Here is a 20,820-nt window from a genome sequence, read left to right on the forward strand (position 1 = left end):
CATGAAAATGCAGTGGTGAAGGAACAGCTCATTCTCTAAGGCCACACTGGCAGCTGAAGTGACTGTCACAGCAGTGTCCCCAACTTTCTCCTTAAAATGGTTCTAACAACATCCCTCAGCCCTTGCCGAGTTAACTCGCAGTTAGCACGTGTGAGGCTGAGCTCAAAGTTATTTTAGGAGCCAACTGGAAAGGAGATTCAGCCTTTTTAAAAATGGAATTGTTTTCTCTGGTTTAAGACTGTTTCCATGGAGAGACCACAGCATATGAACATCTTTAGGCCAAGTGCTTTGCTGCAGGCTTATCTGAATGGAAGCACCACAGGAGGAAGGATAATTGAGGCCAGTTGTTTAAAATTCATGGGCCTCCTTCTATGCTTAACTCAGGAGCAATTTATTTTCATTATTTTGATCTGTTAAGCATTTAAAAGTTAAACAGTGCTATACACACCTTCTCTTAAGTGACATATCTTAATATAATATTTACTCAGGATGGAATAAACTTAGTGGCAGCAATGCCAGGCTGTTGGGTGAGGGTGACAAAGTGGCAGGAAAATCACACTGTAGGTTAGTGTAAAGGGATGCATGAGGGGAAGAAAGCTCCATCCTAAATTCACACACAAAATAGTGGGCTCTGAACAGACTATTGCCTCTTGGGAGAAGCATTCTTCTAAGTTATAATGAATAGGTCTATTAAAAAGGCAGTTTACTCTTCACTAAAGGAAAATAAAGCCAGTAGAGTGGTGGTGGTTATGGAAGCAGGGATGTTGTTATCCTGCTTTATAAACCCTGTGTGAATATTTTCTCTGATTGGGATCTCAGTCCAGCTTCTCTCCTTACAACTTCCCCTCCCAGCACTGACAAACAAGAAAAAGTACACAGAGGGCAATAAAAACCCATGAAAGGAATAGAACAGCTGCTCTTGGAGGAAGAGCTAAGAGTTTATGTTGTTTAAAAAGTAAATATACTGGATATGCTGTTTGCTCTTGCAAAGCCAAAATTCAACCTGTCCCCTCAAAAAAATGCTAATTGGAATTTGGCAGAAACAAGTTTGGGGAACGAGGAGCCAATGTTTAAATTTGGTAGACTGACAAAGATTTACCTAAGTCTTGAGAACATTTTCAGAGCTTAAAAAAGCAGTTTCCCTCCTCTGTGCTCACCCTATCACATGAATTCCTGGTTTAATCTGTGTTTTCCCCAGTGCACTAATTCAAGTTCAGGCTCCTGCTCCCAGGAATGGGGGGTGGGAATGCCATGGGCCTTTTCCAGTCAGGAATGTTGTGGGATGCAGCCCATTCCTGGTGGCAAAGCCAGATTAGGGCAGTCAGCGCAGAACTCAGCACAGTTCAGTGTAAATGTCTGAGTTCCATGGTCACATCCCAAACCATTCAGATATAGTTCCAGTTTTTGCTGATAGAAAATGATCACCTGAACTGTTTTAAAATCCAGTAGAGGAGCCCTCACCTGCTGCTCATGGCATGGAGTGTTTGTTCTCTGCCTGGGCCAGGAGGACACCTGCACACTTCTCCCAGGACAAAAGGGTCATTAAAAACCTGAATGGAAAAAGGACAGGAAGAACATTTCCTCTGGCAGGTCAGGATGTTGCCACTTGCTCTGGCTTTGCTGCTCATGATAAATGTGAGTGTCAGGCTCTCAGAGCTGAGTCCCAAATCAGACAAGCTGATCCTCAGAAGATGAGGGCTGAGTCTGAGAACATTTTCTATAGCTAAAGAAATTCCATTTAATAGCAGAACATTTACCTTTGACATCAGAACCTCTGTATACACGAGAGGAACAATTTACAATTGACATTTTCCACAGCAATACTCTGTTCCATTACAAATGCATCATGTTCTTTCCCTTCTTATGCATGAAGAATAATGACCTTAAAAGTAACATTTCAATTTACAGGAAATTTTAACTAGCACAATCTTCATCCCCAAAGGAACATGATATTGAAATATTATTCTCTTGAACTTTGCAAAACACAGTGAGATATCAACACAAATAACAAACCTTTCACTGATTTAAGGCACAGATACTGTGGTGAGGTATTTTTGCAAGGAAAAGCCAATTTGCTCTTCTCTGCACAAATAATATTAATAATTAACTGACAGTCCATATTCACTGACTCCAACCAAATTTCCTGAGATGAGCAGGGGTACAGAGAAGCAAAATTATCAGATTTTGCCGGGGTTCTTTGACTTGCATTTCTTGAACTAATGAGAAAGTATCTCATTAAGATGCAAACGAGCAGCCCATGTGAAAGGAATTCCAGCTTTCCAATCGCCTTTGTAATTTCCTGTATTATGACAAACATTTCTAAACACAGGCAGACATTTTCAAACCATGAACTGCAGATTTTTGGATTTTTTTAGGTCAAGATCCCTGGTTTACTATGATATAGGACATATAGGAACCCTACTCTTTTCCTATAGAGCAGAAACCAGTTCTTTAGCAAACTTGGGTTAATGAAACAGGAACACTGATGAGCCATAAAAGTCCTGTCAGCCATGACTCTGTAAACAAAATGTGTCAGCAGGAGAAAAATGGAAATGTTCATGTATTTTCCTTCTTGAAATTCAGGATCTGATTCTGCTGTTTGATTGCATCTCTGGGGATAAACTCAAAAACCAGACAGGCTTGGTTTGTCATGTTTCTCCTCTGGAGAATTTTGGAAAAGAACCTATTTGCACCAGTGAAGGTTGAAAAACTCTGAATCAACAGTGACATGCTCAGCTGGTTCCTCCCTCCAAGACAAGTGAAACAAGAAGACTTTGTATCTTTTATCCAACTGAAGCCATATCCCCCAATGGATTTTACACATTCACAAATATATTTATGATGCCTCATTAGCCTGGCATGATGAATAAACTCCATCAATCAACATTTATTTTACTAGATTTAACTGCTATTACCCTTGAGTTGAAAAGGAAATGAAGAAAAATGTAGGCTCGTAGGAGATGTTAGCCCAAGGGCTTTGTTAAGGATGAAGGGGGAAAAAAGGAATAGAATTATTTAGGTTGGAAAAAACTTTAAAGATTGAATCCAACTGTTCCCCAACACTGCCAAGGCCATCACTACCTCATGTCCCCAAGTGTCACATCTACAAGGCTTTTAAATCCCTCCAGGGACAGTGACTCAGCCACTTCCCTGGGCAGCCTGTGGCAGTGCCTGCTAACCCTTTTGTTTTGTTTTTCTGTTTTGATCAGGGAACAAGAATTACTCATCTGCTGTAATTACTCTTGTTAACAGCCATACCTTCAGCAGGGTAAGGGCAGGAGGTGCTGTGCCCCTCTCACTAAGAGTCTCCACAGTTAATGGGAGCTGCAGCAAGAGAGCTGAAAGTGATGAGCTTCTACTCACTTGGCAGGGAGCTGGGATGACAGGAATTGGTGACGTTGTCCTGGTTCTTCATGTGCCACTGCCACGTAAATCACCAGCAGAAGTGCCAGTGCTGTGAAATTTTAGATGAGGGCTCACTGGGGAAGGGAACAGGAACCCTGAGCTAAACCCTGGTATTGTAGCTGGCAGAAATTGTGCTGAGATTTAGCACAGCACTTGGGTTTCAGGAGTGAAACCACAGCCTCATTCAGCTCTAAATTAAAATTTATTTATTTCCAGAGCCTGTGCATGCTCATGTCTGTGTGTGTATGCCTTTAAAGATAAACCAGCAAGCAGACAGATGTTGATTCATGGAGAATTAGAATTAAAATAGCCTCCTTGCTGATTACACCATTCAGCAGAGGCTGTTTTGTCCTTTTTGATGTTATTTTTTCATTGCTGAATGCTCCAGCATTGTCTCATCTCCAATGTCCTTTAACACCATGCTCATAATACCACAAATGTACTAATTGACCAGAACATTCCAGTGTGCATATTAAGACTCCCATCATGCAAAAATAACAACATGAATGGCTGGGTTTGCCTGTGCTATCTATCTGTGGATAGGTAGCTATAATCCCCAAATCTCTCTATATCCCCATCCCTCTGTCTTATCTCCAAAACAATACTGAAAAAAACCCACAACAAACCAAGCTTATATGATGCCATATTAAAAGCTCAGCAGAATTTCATTAAACAGCTACATTTGCTTTGTTTGAGATTACAAACACAGATCTCCCTCTTTCTGGCAATCCATAACCCAGATATTTGGCACTCTATCAACAATTCCAGACTTGGAAGGATTATAGATGTGCTGACAGTTAAAGGGAGCTAGAGTTCCCTGCCTAAGATAGATAAGTAGTATGCACTCTTTGATAAGTCCTATCAGAGCCCCACTCTGACAGGAATTCCTCCACCATGCCACTAAATCTTGCTCCATGAAGCTCATTAAAGGCGCTGCCATTTGTCCCAGCAGAGCCTGAACTCCCCTGTCACCAGGAAATATATTCCATTTCTTTCCCCAATTACACACACACTGCTTTACAGTCCAGATTCAGAATATGTTCAGGGGGCTGGGAGGGGGGGAAGAAGGAAGGCTTTTGTAGGAGCACACAGATCCAGCCTTAATCTGGTGAGCTGTAAGACAAAGCTGTCCAGTGGCTTTGTGTCAGAGGAATGGGCTGAGCAGTACAGCACAAATTCCACTGTTTGCAAACATTTCATTCCATCATTTGCACGGAGTTGCTCTGTTGAAATGAGGAGTTTCTGGAGAAACCAAGCAGTTTTGGGGGGGGTGTAAATCTCAGCTCTGTAGTTGCAGTGATTCCTCCCCGTGCCAAGCTCTTGCAGTATCATTACCCACACACAGAGCACGAGGATCTCAGCCAGCTCCATTCAGGAGCAGCACATCCAAGTTGACTGAACATTTTTTTCCTACAGGAATATCACGATGATAGGTTCTGCCGAATGTGGTCAGGCTTGTGCTCACTTCACTGGATGCTACACCATTACAAAATCCATTCTGAAATTTCTTCCTGCCTTCAAGATAATTGGGAAAATAACAGAGCTCCAGCAGCAAAAGCCTTGCTGTGTGTGTAATGAAGATCTAGGATCAAACATCTCAACGGATTCTCTTAAAATAAGTGTATTATAATTTCCTAGATTATTACCTGCCAAAGCTCAGTGGGTGGGCTCTGGAGGCCTACGCTGTCAGGAATCCCAGGTTCTTAGAATCCTGTCATATCTGTCTGCATCCACCCCCTCAGTGTTTCCAGTTTCCCTTCTTCTGCTTCTGAAAGTAATTCCCTTGGTAGCTGTCACATTAAGATATTGGGATACAACCTTCCCACTGCACTTTTGGATTCCAGCTGAACCTGATTGTCAACTTCACTAACAGAAAGTGAGTACAACCTCCTCCAGTGCCTTGAGATTAATCTGCCTTGAGCTAATGAAAGTCAATTTCTAATTTCAACCCTTAATTGTGATCAATAGGGCTTGAATGAAACTTATCCAGACCAACAGGGAGAGAACTGATAGGCAGAATCCATATCCATATCCAGGCCATTTAGGATTGTGTAGCAGCCAGATTGGATTGTTCAGGGTTAAGTATTTTTCATAAACAAGGAGATGACAGCTCAGAGTTATTGCTGGAGCAAATCTGGTGAAGTTAAAGAGCACAGTAAATGGGTTTAGAGCCCCACAGATTATCACTGGTTTTTATAAATGCACATTCCATAAGGTGCCTCACACACTTTATTGGGGGAGGTCTGTTCCCTGCAGGTGGTAAGGCCTAAATCCTGACCGAGCATCACCTCTGACTCTTCCCTCCCTCGCTTTTACTCTGAACCACCTTAGAGCATGGACAGCTTCTTTTCAGTTCCTGTGGCATTTCTGAGACACAATGGAGAGGAAAACACCACAATTCTCCTACATTCTTAATTCAGAACAAACACCCACCACAAGGCCTTGCATACTAACACATCATTGAACCAATTCTATATTTTTAAAAAGCTCCCAATCAGATTCTTTTTAACTCAGAAAAGTCATTTGACCTCATTTGACTCATTGGTGGCTCCTGGGCAAGCTTGTTGGCTAGAGATAAAAGCTGTTCTGGACAGGGCTGTGCATTTGTGTGGGTTTTTTTCCTATTATTGAGCACCATGGCCAATATTTTGCAGAAATAAAATAATCAGAATGATATTTTCAAGCCTGATATCAAGGGCAACACTTCCCCAAATGCTTTGTTTATGCTGCCACTTTTCAGGAACTTTCCCAGTTTGTTGTTCCCACCAGTGTTATGATGAGGGCAACAATTTTAGACACTTGAGTGTAAAATTTCCTTATCATGTCACTTCCCCTTGCTCTAAGTGAGACTGGCAGCTTGTATTTGCTACTCATACTCACAGTAGTAGTCTCTCCTCTTTTCACAGAGAGTACTACAATGGTTTTATAACTACACACAGAGAGTAGCACTAAAAATGCCAGTAAAATTAATCAGCCTTGCATCTGTGTTAAAAATCCTGCCTTATCATGCATATATTTTGGTTTTTCTCAGATTATGGTTACAACAAATGAATAATGAATCTTTGCAAGCAAATGCAGAGAGAGGCACCATCCTCATACAATTGACTGTGTTCACACAACAGAGATGTGTAAACTATCTTTGGATCCAGGAGGTGGAAAAGAACAGATGAATCTTGGAGCAGAATAATACTTGTGGAATGTTTTCTTCTGCAGGATATCCCAGCATGTGGGCTGGAACATGCAATGGGGGAGTTACAAATATACTTAATATACTATACTATACTATACTGTACTGTACTATACTATATAGTGTATATGGTGTATAAATCTACTTAATATTTCAAAAGCCTTGCTTTGATATTAGGTCAACACATCACTCCACACTTAATTCTGCCAGCAGCCAGCACACAACCAGATCCCTTACAAAAGAGGAGGAACTAATCTAACAATTACCAATTTCTCTTAGATGTCAGAAAGAACAAATCTGCTCATTAATAATCACAACCAAACTGGTGTAAGTTCATCAGCACCACATTCAGGGGTAACTTGCCATGTCAGTGTCCTGTTTGCCATGAGATTTCTAAAATGTGGGGAATTCTGATTTCCTGTGTATAAAACACCAACAGGGACTGGTAGAGAATGATAGATTTAGCTTTTCAAACCACTCCTGGAAACATAAAAGCATCTATACCTGGTTAGACCACAGAAACACTGGATGAACAAGACAATTGGTATCAACTGTTTACCTTGTCAGACTTCCTTTGTCATGGAAGAAACACTGACCACTGGCAAAAGAGAATGCTGAAACTTGAGAGAAATGACAATTCTATAAATCCATAGCTGAGATATTTCAGCTGTTGCCCGACAGGTAGATCATTAAATAAATCAGGAGTGTGGCTGGGTAAAAGGTGCTGTTTTCCCCAAAGGATCAAACAGAATATCCAGTGGGAGGAGTGCTGTGGTGGGGATCGATTTCAGCTGTCCAGCCTCTAACTGGAACTGACTGGGTGATGAGGTGCAATCAGTGTTTTACTGGGAGGTTTAAACACAGCCTGTTTAGAGAAGGGAACTGAAGTGATCATCCTGGCAATTCCTTTTAATTGTTTGAGCTGATCCAAGGCTTCAGGTCTAATTACCCTCACAATTTTATTTTTAAAATTCTTTTCAATTGATACTGTGTCTCTTACATTTTCTCATTCTGCCCCTTTCTTCTTGGAGGTTAATTGGTGATTCCTATGTCTGTTGGAAAACAACCCCAGTGAAATTTCAGTTTGTTCTTTTTTTAAGGAAACTTTCCAAGATTCTTGATAGCACAGTAGAAGTCTAAAATGTTTCCAAGTACATTTTTCAGAAGCCAACCCAACACCAGAGTTTCTTCTAAATTATTTTAAATTTACATCAGTTGTATCATTTGAGCTAAGTGGTGATACAATGATTACTTGGTCTGGCAGCCCTTTATAATTCACCTTTTCACTTGCATATTCCTTTTTAGGAATTGTTATGGCTTTCAAAATGCCATTTTTATATCCCACTTTTCTAGAGGTACAAGGAAAGCACTTGTCCAACAAGACTCCCAGTTGGATTTGTACTTGTAACAGCAACACGGTATAATTTAATTTATAGCTACAAAAATGAAAACTTTGTCACTGAACTGGCAGAGGATGGGGAGAAAAGATCAGAATGAAAAGGATTCTCTTAAGTGGAGAATAATTTTGAATGTTTACTTTTAAACCAAGAGTGACTTGCTCTTTTCTCTTTTTTCCCCCTCTAAATTTTTCCAACCTTCTGCCCTGCTTTATGTATTTATCCTTCCTTTTTCCTAGAAAAGTAAAACAAATCATCTTCCTTAAAATAAAGGATAAATATAGAGTAAATTAATTAACTCAGTTCTGAGACATAAGGGTTTATGAGACTGGAGGATGTGTTAGTTTATTCTTGGATTTAAAAACAACAATTTTTGAGGGTCATATCCTGTGCCTTTTTATTTAGCCCAAACTTCCTTTGACATAACTTGGAAGTCCTTGACATGTAAAAAATGCAGCTTGACCTCCAGACACTCCGTGGAGCTTGGCATTGCCCTGGAACTTCCCAGGTTTATTGTTGCTACCAGGATCACTCCCAGGGTTTAACACCTCGGAATGTTTTCTGTTCTGTCTGCCAGACAGCCACAGGCAAAACGAGCACTGTCACACCTCACAAGGCACCGAAAGGAGACAGTTGAATTATTTTATCAGTCTTTCCAAAAAACCTGAGTGCAGCCTAAAACAGCTCCCTGAAAAGCATCTGGAGCTGGTAGTAGGATATTAATAGCAAACCCCCATGAAAGCAAGAGCATGAGAAACCACCAAATCCTCTCTAAATTAAAGTAACAGCACAGCCCTGATACCTCACAGGGCTGTCCAAGTACAAACCCAGCCCTGCATCACCATCTTCAGCTCAGGAACTGGGCCAGGATGAAAAATGTGAGGAGTTCCTCTATTTTGCAAGCCCCTTTCACAGACTGACAATGGTTCTCTGAGGAATGAATGGGTGGGTCACTTATGTTTGTGGTATTATTTAACTCTTCCTCTTTCTGTTTTATTATTTCACACTACCTAATGAGCTGGGTCTCACCTCTTCACAAACATAAAGCAGACTTCCTCAAAGTGCTTTCCTTCTTCTTTTTGTACTTCCCCAAGAGATGCTCTTTGTTATCTCTATTTCAGAAAAAATAAAAACTAATACCCACCCCACAAGGTGTAATTCCAGGTTTAAGTTACCCCCTTTCTTTTTATTCCTGTTAAGAAACACAGAGCATGGAAACAGGAATGGAACAAATTCATGAGTTTTCAGAGGACAATAAATTAAATTGAATGCTTTTCAATATGTTACTGCAAAACTAGCTTTTTATCAGGTAAATCCTATATTTCATAATGTATAAGATATATATCTTGTAATTGGTTTCTTAAAGCTATTTGATATAGAATAACAGTAACAGAAATGGAAGAAGAGCTTTTCTAAAGGATGATAAGCTAAATATTTAGAGCTCATTGCTTTCTACATTAGATTTTCAACCAGCTAGGATGAATTTAAGAAGCATTTTTCAGATTTATTGTGTTCTACTCTATATATTCACTATTGACAAACCTTTTTACTTGCATCTCCCAAGACACAGAAAGAGTTTGTAAAATTTTGGGGAGGAGAGAAACAATTTTAGGATATTTAGCAATTTTGTAAGATAAACTATTTTTTCTCTAATCCCCAGAGCCAGATTTAGAACTTTGTGGCTTGGCTCATGTTTCTGGAGATGACTTTATTGTATGTCATGGACAGCATTGGCACTTAGGAAAACAAAGTGAGTGTGAATTGCGGGGTGTTAAACCAAAAGTATCTAAAAGCCAAAAAAACCTCTCTAAAATTAGTATACAATGCAATTAGTGAGATTTGAAGCATTCTGTATGATCATTTGGGTCGTTCCTAATCAGCCAAACGGAGAGAAGTTGACAGCAAGGAGGAATTTTAAAGATTTTCCAATTGGTTCTCAATGCACTGGGGAAGGGGAGCAGTCACTTAATGCAGGCTCAGCTCCTCTCCAGCCTGGACACACATCCCAGAACCTGCAGCTGCTTCTCCCACTCATCCCAGAGGGAGCTGCACCAGTTTTACACAGTGATTTCTCTCACTCTCTGTTTATATAGAAGACAATCATTTCCATTGATTTACAGGGTTTGTACCATTAAGGTAAAAGGTTAAAAGCTCACACTTCTGTTTTATCAATGCTCATTTCTACTGGGGGCACTCCCCTACTTTAGGTCAGGATCAATTCATTTTCTTTTAGAATCTGATACTTTGGATATTCGAAAATTTGAACTTTTTGGATTGCCAAGTGAGGAGAGGTTAAGTTCATGTCACACCAGGTAGATCCCTCACTCTGAGGAGCAAACTCCAGTGAAAAAGCAGAACTAAGAAGAGTTACAACACCCCCATGCTCTGCAAGCAGAAAGTCCCAAACAGGGGTGTTCCTCTAATCCCAGAAATACTGAGCTTCTGACTTCTCATTACCAAATAGTTGGGTTTTACCCAGCTTTTCAGAAGAAAGGTGTAATGAGAGAGCTGAGAGCATAAACTCATTTTAGACAGGGACCGTTATGAATAAATACATGAATTCATCAATATTTCCTCAAACACAACAATGAGATGACAAACAGAATGACACCATTTATAGGAAAAGCCTGGAAAAGCCTTAGTTTAAAATAGATGTCATACTGTGTACAAGTGTGTGCCTTTAGTTTATAACTTACTAAATTCCTGCTTTTTATCCAGGCTGGAATTTTTGATCATTTGTCACTGTTGGGCCCAGAGGTTCCAATAGGAACTGAATATTTCCCTGGGTTTTCAGGTGATCTATTACAAACTAACAAAGCAAACATGTTATTTTTAATATTTATTTTGTTGAGAAAAAGAAAACAACAAAAATTTGTTGAATTCTCTACTAGAGCATGGGAGATTTCAGCCTTGCAGAACTCGGAGTTAGGACTGAAGGAATGGAATCTTTGTGGCAGGTAATTAATCTAACATGCAGAGCACTGTGTTTGTAACACTGAGGAGGAACAACTCACCACGTTCATTTCAGTTCTCTGAACCTCAGTAAGAAGGTCATAGCCTGAGGTGAAAGGAACAGCCCTCGAGAAAGTGCCAAGAAGTTAAAATGCCAAGGGCCTATTTTTACATGCTGCTTCTATTATTAGTTACATCGTGTGGAAGTACAGAGCCTATGAAAAAATCATATTCTCAAACGAGTAAAGTACTCAAATTCTTTATTGTAAATGAAGAGCAGGAGAAGCTAAAGTTGAAAATTTGTTAGGTACATTTAACAGGCTTTACTGGATCATCAAAGGCCAGCAAAAATAGCCTCCAAATCCTGCCCTCTGAGAAAATTAAGGGGCTGCCCACAATTTTACCCAATTAATCAAATATTCCTTTTCCTGTAATTTCAATTTCCCACCTCAGGTTTGTGTGCATCCAAGCCCATTTTCCCATGATCAAAGTTTAGCAGCCCACTTTGTAACCCTGCTCTGCCACCAAAACCCACCCAGCTGGGAGTGCACAGAGAGTTCAGAGCTGGGAGCAGCACCACAGCTTCCACTGCTACTGCAGTTACTCAATCATTGCTTGCCCTCAGCTGTTTTCCATCCAATACAAACATAAACTGAGGTAATCCTGCAATCTGGTTAACTTGTTTAACTTCTGTATTAATTATAGAAGTACCCAAGGGCAGCTATTTCCCACGCACTCCTAATTTATGGCTCTGATGATTACTTCTTTATAAAATGTCTTATTAAAGGCGGGTAATGTTGTTTCTTCTTAATGAAGTACAAAGGCACGGCAGAAAATGTTTCTGTAAAACAAGTCCACAGTCTGCAATCATTTTATCTAATCACTCGTGTGTTATAACAACAAAAATCTGGAATATTTGGTTAGTAATTGAGATTTCAGCCAACCCAAACAGAAGGCCCTCAAGTACAACTTGTAGTAATGGCCATTTGCAGCGTCATGGGTTCCTAACATGTCTCACACACATATTGTCCAGGATACATTTATTTTTATAATCATTTGCATTACATAATTGTGATTGCATTGCATAAGACAGTCTTGCAGCACGCTTCAAAGAACATCTAATGTTTTAAACTGCTAACTCCATTTCATCCCCTTTCTTACATGTCTTTCCTAGACAGCAAGGAGAAAGCAAACCAAAAAAGAGCAGGCACCAAACAATGGGAAGAAAGAAAATGGTGTGGAACAGCCAGAGAATATTTCAGGGTATCAAATATAGTAATAAATAGTATTCTCATTATCTGTGTACTGCATGCCCTGTTGCTTCTGCTTTTAATGTGATCATGTAGGCAATTTAGCCAGACAACAAAAATGAATGAGAGAAAAAAAATCCCTGAGACAGCAGCCAAGGCACTGAAACTTCTGCTCACAGAATGCAAAGCAAATTAAAAGTTGAACCTTCCATGGAAAGAACCACATCTGAGTTCTTCAAAGAACAGGTGGAGAAATACTCTGCCACTGGTAAAGGCAGTTACAACAAGGTATTTTAGGGATAAAAATGTTCTGTGCAGAGTGTTTTGTACAAAAAAGAATTACCAAATAAAGTCTCCAGAGGAATGAAGCCCATCACATCCAAAAGGAAGAGTCAAAAGTAGTTCCACACAATAAGATTTTAGTTTCAAGAGTGGTTGTATAAGGTCCAAAAAAAGAATGTGTTAGCACAGATCTAATTCTTCAGTCAGTTTGTACTCAAAAGCAAACAGCCTCACTTAGGAGGAGAGAATCTGTGCAAATTGCTCTTGGGTCAAAAAAAAATCTTGGTGTGAAAAGCTCCTAACCATATTAATTCCCTTTAATGTGTTGTACTACCAGCAACGTTCATTGAAATAAAAGCAGTGGAATGAATAGATTTCCATAATCTGTTCACTAAGAATGATTTTTTTAATGCTATATAAAGCAACTTCCAAGCATAGTCACCCTTGTGCTTGAAAAACTCAGCATCCTTTTAATCATAAAGTAGGAAGTTTTGAAACGTCAACTTATATGTTAACCATTACAAAACGTAAATTTGCAATTTAGATAGCTCTTTTCAGCTGATATTCTTTTTTTTTTTAATGAGTATCAAAATATTTGATTTCCTTCAGTATTTTTAAAAGCGTGGGATGGTGAGCTGAATATGCCTTAGAAACAACAGGAAGAATCCCTCAATGTGTAGAGAATTAGTTGTGTTTGGAAAATGTTTGTTTCTAAACACCACCTAATTGTAGATTATAGTGATTTCTAGGCTAAAGGGGATGAAAAGTGTGTGCCATGACATGACCAGCATCCAGAACACGGGCTCTTCTCAAGAGTGACAAGGTACCAGCAACACTGAAGCTCTTGACTTTCTGCACACCCTCCTGTGGGATGATTTAAGATTAATTCACAGAGAAACACCAGGATTTCTAGCACCAAAATCCCTTGGGTGTGATGTCAGCATCCTCAGCCATACCCAGCCAGCTCAACAACCACCCCTGGAAGGGATTCCTAACCTTGGAGGGGCTCCTGAGAGAGTTAACACAGCCACAGCCTCGGGGTGGGAAATCCCAGACTGGTTTGGGTTGGAAGGGACCTTAAAACTCACCCAGTGCCACCTCTGCCATGGCCAGGGACACTTTCCACTGTCCCAGGGTGCCCAAACTCTGTCCAAGCTGGTCTTGGGCACTGCCAGGGATGCAGAGGCAGCCACAGCTTCTCTGGGCACCCCATGCCAGGGCCTCCCCACCCTCACAGGGAACAATTTCTTCCTGATATCTAATCCAAGCCTAGATTGGACTAAATATTCCTAATATGGAGTGGAAATTGAATGTTCTCTATCCAATCTCATTAAGCACAGAAAATGCCCCAGCCAGGTGCAGCCAATATCTCCTCCTGTCACTCATTGTGGGCACTGGCCAACATTATCATTTCTATTGTAGAACCTCACAAAAGATGATGAAAAAAGCACCACGTTAAAAAGGATGCAATGACTTTTTGTTGGTCCTTGTGATTAATATTAGACATGGCAAGTAGTTAATTATATTTCTTAAAAGGGCTTTGAGATTGCAATCAATAGAATTGATTATAAAAGACAAATTATGAAGGAGTAAAACATCACAGCCTATTTAATATGATGCTAAGAAAGCCCAGCCAGCATCATACATGAATTTCAACTAAAAGTGACAACAGTGCCAGCTTTCATGTGATAGGGGCTTAGAGAGCAAGTTAAAAACCTGTCTATCTGCTATTTAAAGGGAGAGAATTCCATCTCTCCACTCAAAAGAGATGGAGATAGCAGAAATAACAATTTTCAAGGGCTTACTTTATTATAAAAAGGATTTCTGCTCATGGAAAATTACCACAAGAAGGTCTTTAGCTTAATATTGCAAGCTGAGGGGCAAAACCTCCATTCTCATTTACTGTCCACATTTACCTCCATTCTCATTTACTGTTAAAAGGGTGAGCCTACATTGCCTTCCTTAATTTTTTATAGTAAGACTGTGGGAAATCCATAAGCAAAAATTATTTTCTCTCTTTAAGAGAAAGAAAGGATCATTTAAAAGAACTCACTCCAAATACTGCATTTCATTGGAGTCTAAGTATTCTGTGAATGTTGCACTGTATTCTGTGAAGAAATGTAAAAGGACAGTGCTTAGAAGTTTTTCTTTTCATGTTCCAAGTCAAAGCAAGGCTTTTACAGTCCTTAAAATATGCATGTTGCCATCAGGGACTTAGTCAAGCACTTAAGATGACATAACAATAATTTTTACTTTTATTTTACTTACCACCTTCTGCAAACTCAGCACTGGAGAAGTAGAGCTACTTTCTAAGCTTGTTCAAATGAAATTTGAATTCCTAAATGAACACTTGAAAGCAAAAATGTTGTACCTCCAAAATCACTGAAAATAAACCTGAACCTAGAAACTATACCAGCTATATCTATTCCCATCAAAGCTTGGGGCAAAAAAAGAGAAAAAGAAAAGCAAAAAGAATGTGCAGTTTACTATTTCAATTTCAGTTGAACAGGAAAAAAAGAGCGTAGCAGCAAGACAAATTTGTTCTTCCTGGTGACACAACTTGTAAGAGTCTGGCTGTGTCCTCTCTGGGCAAGCACAACTTTGCTGATTTGTTTTTCAGAGGTCTTGTCAAGAACCAGCTCTTTAAATGTGTCTGGTTTAATAAAAGTATCAGTAGGAAGAGGAAGAGACCAGAGCATGATATGTAACTTTGTTACTCAAGTTAGTAACTTCTTCCTTTAAAATGAGTCAGAAATCAGGTCTGATTCAGCAGGAGCAAGAGATGGCATCTCATATTTAATGTTCCAAGGCCTTAGTATGTTTGTTTCTACATAGAAGCTCTGTAAATTACCTTTTTCTCTTGAATAATACGGTCTAGCTATAGCCTGAAAGTTCATTTTGTGGTTATCAGCCAATGTTCCAAGGCAATCCCCTTTAGACTATTTTCCCCATCTAATGCACCTCCTATTGATGGCTTTCATTCTGTGGAGGATCACTAAGAAAACACACAGTGCCCATTTTGTGGCATTTAGACAGATATAAAGATTACATTAATCTAATTTTCCAAGCATATGTTGCCTCTGCAAAAAATAGAAAACAAAAACCAAACAGGAACAGGGAACCTCAAAGGGGAATATGAGTCTTTTGGAAAATAGCAGGAAAATCTCATAAATAAGAACTCTTTGATACTGATCTACACAGTGGCAGAAAACCATTAGGTTTTGTCATGATTGGCAATATGTTCTCATTTCTGAAATGGTCTTACTTTCCTCAAAAAGATCTAAAGCTCTGTGCCTAAAATAGCTGAAAAACAGCTGTTGGATTTTTTCACAGCAATGGGTTTTATCTTCATGCTACATAGAATGCAAACCAGTCATTTGACTAATATATAGTTGCAGAAAACATGCCTTCAGAATAGTCTCTCCTGCTAATGACAGAGGAAATATTCCCTTTTACATGAGTTTTCGTGTGCTTTTCTATTTAGGGTTTTTTTTTTCATTATTATTTTATTTTAACACTTTCATAACTGTTTGGCACAAGAGCAGCTTTTACTCATACACATCAAGTTTCCCACCTCTGGAATCAGTTGAGCCCTTGGCTGTAAAGGGTGAAAAGATTCTGCTTTTGCCTGCTTTATAGTCTTGTCACATTTTAAGTTTCTCTGGCGACTGGAGAGTGAACTAAAAATACAGTACCTTACCTGAAGAATACTTTTGCATATTTCCACTTACCTCAGATTCCACCATCATTCAAGAAAAAGCTATCTCAGTTTAGCTCTGCCTTAGGAGTTGTTAGATTTGGCTTATAATATTTTGAAATGTTTTATTTAAGCCTTTAGGACACTGTTTTCTCGCAACATAATCCCCTGCTCCCTTGATTTTGAGGTGTACCTTGGTTTTTGCCTAGAGGATAAAGCCTGCATTGATTTCACCACAAACAAAGCCAGGGGATGCTTGATTCAGTGGCCATCCAAAGATTTATACTGAAGGCTGAAAAAACCCAAAGAGCCACAACCTGCCAAGAGCTGTCTCTATAAAAAGATTCCTCTCAAAAAGTCTTTTTTTTTTTTTTTTTTTCCTTATTAATTTCAGCGTTGAGTATGAGCTTCAGAAACTGGGGAATCTGGGGTATGGGGACAGGCAGAGAGAGAAGGGGTTGGGGAGGAATTCCAGTTCAAAATAATTTCACAGCTATACTTCAAATAATACTTTCAAATAATCTGCTCCACGTCTAAAACTTTATTCCCACTATCGTGACTTCGGATTTCACAAGTCTGTTTAAAAATAACCCAACAAAACACGTCCTAAATAGGTAGAAGGGACTTGCCTCTCTGCTCTCTACCACATCCTATGAATGCGCTGCTGTATTCCAGAGACTTTCCAAAGGTGGCAGGGCGAGCATGTGTGAATAGGAGAGCTTTGTCCTCTGCAGCTATCATTGTGTTGTCCCTACCGTCCACAAACGCAGAGGGCAGATGAGAACTGGATAGAAACAGACCATGCAGTTGTAAAACCCGGTTCTTTTCTCTCTTTATTTATTTATTTCTGCGACTGAGTAACACCTCTCATTACAATTACAGGCTCAATGGCAGAAAATCTCCCCGGTGTGCTGTGCAGATTTTCACAGCTTCATTTGTCTCCTCCTGTGGCATCAGTTTAAAAAGGTTCCTAAAGAATTGCCACTAACAACCGCTTCTATTTCGAGCCTTCAAAGCCGGAGCTGAGCACAATACAAGGCACTGGTAACTGATCTTTAGGTTTCAGTCCACAGACTTTCCACACTGGGAATAGATCCCATCTGTTTCCTCTTTATGCACCAGCCTTTAGAAAGCACAGATCTGGAAACTGCCTCCGTACAGAACCGAGTATAGCCGGCTTTCCCCAGCTGACGGCAGAAAAATCCCATGATTATGGATAGCTTTCTCCCAAGGCTTTCTACTCCTCTTTTCTCCCCGCTCTCTGAATACACGGTGTGGTTTATCTCCATGTGCGGTGGTTTTTTGGAAGGGTGAAGGGACTGGACCACCTCTCTTTCCTTGCCCCTTCTTCTTTCCCCTTCTTGGCAGAGGTTTCCCCATTTACCAGCCCTCACAGGGGGAACATTTCAATTTCAAGCCCCAGCACAATCAGCCACAGGCAAACCCCCTTCCTTGCTTTGGCACCAGAGCGTGAGACATTTCCCCCACCGCTCTCCCTCCCCAGCAAGCTGCTCTCCAGATGGATGCTCGTGGCTCTCCCTTGTCTCTTCCCTTCTCCTGTCCCGGCCAGAGGCAAGCAGAGAGCACAGAGCAGAGGATTCCTTGGGGCAGGGGCAGCCACACAGAGCAGGACGCTGTGACCCCGGGATGCTCAGCACCACCGAAGTCCTGAACTCTTTTGCCTCGGGGATCCCCTCTGTCCTCGCTTTCCTCCCTCAGCCCCACATTGGGGGAGTCCCTCAGCCCATCACAGGAGGGTCCCCTCAGCCCCACACTGGGGGAGTCCCTCAGCCCCACACTGGGGGAGTCCCTCAGCCCCACACTGGGGGAGTCCCTCAGCCCATCACAGGAGGGTCCCCTCAGCCCCACACGCGGGGGTCCCTCAGCCCCGCGCCCTGCCCCGCTCCCCTCAGCCCGTCACTCACTACTTGTAGAGCTGTTGCAGGCAGAGGTCCAGGCACTCGCCCTCCACCTCCTCCTCCGTGATGTACTCCGAGAGCGGCCGGGGCAGTGAGGGCAGCGGCGGGGGCGGCGGCGGCGGGGCGGGCGGCTGAGGGTCGCCGGCATCGCCCTCGCCGCCTTCTCCCTCCTCCGCCTCGGCGGCCGCTCCCGCTTCTCCCTCTGCCCCGGGCTCCTCGTCAGCGTCTCCCGCGGCTTCGGCAGCGGGAGCGGGGGCCGTCGGCTCCGGCTCCGGCTCGGGCTCCGGCTCGGGTTCCGGCTCTGCCCCGAAGGGCCCTCGGAACTCTCCCAGGAACAGCTCGAGGAAGCGGCGGTAGGTCTTCTCCTCCGCGCTGCCGCCGCCGCCGTTGCCCGAGCCGCCCGCGGCCATCGCTTCGCATTCCCGGCCGCCCGCCGGCGGATCAGCACTGCGCCCGCAGAGAGCTCCCTGCCCGCCGCCGCCGCCGCCGCCTCCTCCTCCTCCTCCCTCCCGCCCGCCGCCTGCGCGCGCGCTCCCGAGCCGGGCACGCGGGGCCGCGCACGCCGCGGGGGGTGCGCGGGGGGTGGGAGGGGGCGCGCCTGGGCGTCGGGAGCGCGCGCGGCGCTGAGGGGGGCCCGGCGGGGTCCGGCGGCCGCCCGAGGGGGCGGCTGGGGCCGCGGCGCTGGCGGGGGAGCGGGAGCGGCGGCAGCCGCGCCGCTGTGATGAGTCATGCGAAGGCAGCCAGACGCGTAGGGTCCTCACAGGAACCCGGAGGAAACCTGAGCGCACATCGCTTGTTACCTAATCCCTGCCTCCTTCGGGGCTTCCCTGGAGCTTCCGCCGCCGCCGCCGGCGCCTCCGCGGCTGCCGGAGGGTGCGCGGGGCCGGGGCGGCAGCGGGGGGCGGGCCGGGCTCGCCCCGCCGTGAGGGGACACCGCGGTCCCGCCGAGCCGCGGCCCGGGCCGAGACCAGGAGCAGCCGCGGAGAGCGGGTTTGACATCGGAGCGTGTTTGCGTGAGGGAAAGTGGCCATGAAAAAGGAAGAGGGTAGGTTTAGTTCAGGTGTTCGGGAGGAATTCTTCGCTGTGAGGGTGGTGAGGCCCCGGCAGAGGCTGCCCGGAGAAGCTGTGGGGGCTCCATCCCTGGAAGTGTCCAAGGCCAGGTTGGATGGAGCTCTGAACACCCAGGTTCAGTGGAAAGTGTCCCTGCCCATGGCAGAGGGTGGAATAAGATGATCTTTAATCTCCCTTCCGACCCAAACCATTCCATGATCCTGTGATAAATTACATGTTGTACAATATCTACTCATTCCGTCTTCTGGCAAAGGAGAATTTGTGAGAAGATGAAGATGCTACACCAACTAAAACTTAAACGATAACCTGTCAGTGGGAGAGAAACTGTAGTGAATATTCTCTTGCTGTCTAATAAATGTCTTTCATTTGTGAAAGGCATTTTGGCTTGTTTTATTCATTGCTGCTGGAAAGCTATTTTCAGAGCTATCAGGTCCATAAATACAATTAATGAACAGGTATAATTGCCACACACATTTAAAATAGCTTGTACACCTGGGAGGGAACGATATCCTTAATGTGAGATATACCTTGAAAAATGGCCAAATCAAGAGCATCATATGCAAGAAGATCCTCAAATTTTCATGTATTGTAACAGGGATAATATCTTGCTGAAACCTGTTGTTCTCTGCATTGTAGCAATTACCTCTGCATGTCAGGGTGCTCCTGTAAATCTGTCTTCAGTTTGGTGAGTTATTTCAGAGCCAAACTAATTTTAGAATATTTCCAGCAACTGCATTGTGATCTTGTGAATATGTAAAAGCCCTGAGAGTTAAAAACGTGATTGTCACAGTTAGTCTTAGTCCTTCACAGCTGACAGTGACAGAAAATCGCATCACTTGTCCTGGAAGGTTATGTCTAAGCAATATTTTTCTTTATTTTCAATTTAACACTCGTTTATTTAGTGAATGCCAGGTGGGTTTGAAGGGTAAGAAACATTGAAGGGTAAGAAACATTGCAGTTCTTTTTGAGCACAGAGCTCCCAGTTGCAGCTGATGATGTCACTGCTGGATTTTGTTTTTTTATTTTTTTTATGTTTGTGTGTTCTGCATCATCAGTGAGTCACAAGCCCCGGGAGGATGTATATCAATGCAAGTATCACAAAGCAGTTTTAACTTCATGATCAGTTGTTTTTCCCTCAGAATCCAGAGGCAGTTGGAGTTTCCAAGAAACTATAATCCAGATAATCTTAATGTAATATGATCTGAATTATAAAAATTCCTATTATTACAATGTCTTCGGGAAGTCACAGCTAATTGAACATGATGCAAGATCAGCTTCATGTTTTATGAAAAACACCAATTAAAACTATATAAGAAGAGATTCAAAAGCATTTAGGCAGCCTTTTCCTGTAATTTTTGTGAATTTTGTATGTTTTTTTAGTTGTTTCAAAGAGCACAGAAGAGTATCTGGGAGTAATACCTACTCTGCTTCATGGTGAAACGTTAAAGTTACCAGATGTCCTTGATTCATCTTGGCAGTCCCCGTGTGCTTTTCATCATTTGTCTCGTGGCAGAAGACACTAATTAAAATGAAATAGAGTAGAACTCCACACTCAGGACACTTTGTCAACTTTTGGCACCACGGTCAAGCCAGGATTGTTTTGCTCTGATATTAAATAGAGAGCTGGTTGCTCCAAGCCATGCTGACATTTGTTTGTGAG

General features: G+C 42.3%; 1 protein-coding gene across 1 annotated transcript in view; it reads right to left on the reverse strand.

The window, feature by feature from the left end:
* PPM1E (protein phosphatase, Mg2+/Mn2+ dependent 1E) overlaps positions 1-18,522 on the reverse strand; it is a 58,152-nt gene extending 39,630 nt beyond the window's left edge. Inside the window, exon 1 of the mRNA XM_018919218.3 lies at positions 18,096-18,522. Coding sequence (XP_018774763.2) covers positions 18,096-18,499 — 404 coding nt within the window. The 5' untranslated portion in view covers positions 18,500-18,522. The remainder of the gene's footprint in view (positions 1-18,095) is intronic.
* Between the last annotated feature and the right edge of the window lie 2,298 nt (positions 18,523-20,820).

The sequence above is a fragment of the Serinus canaria genome, chromosome 19 (assembly GCF_022539315.1).
Source record: "Serinus canaria isolate serCan28SL12 chromosome 19, serCan2020, whole genome shotgun sequence".
Taxonomy (NCBI): domain Eukaryota; kingdom Metazoa; phylum Chordata; class Aves; order Passeriformes; family Fringillidae; genus Serinus; species Serinus canaria.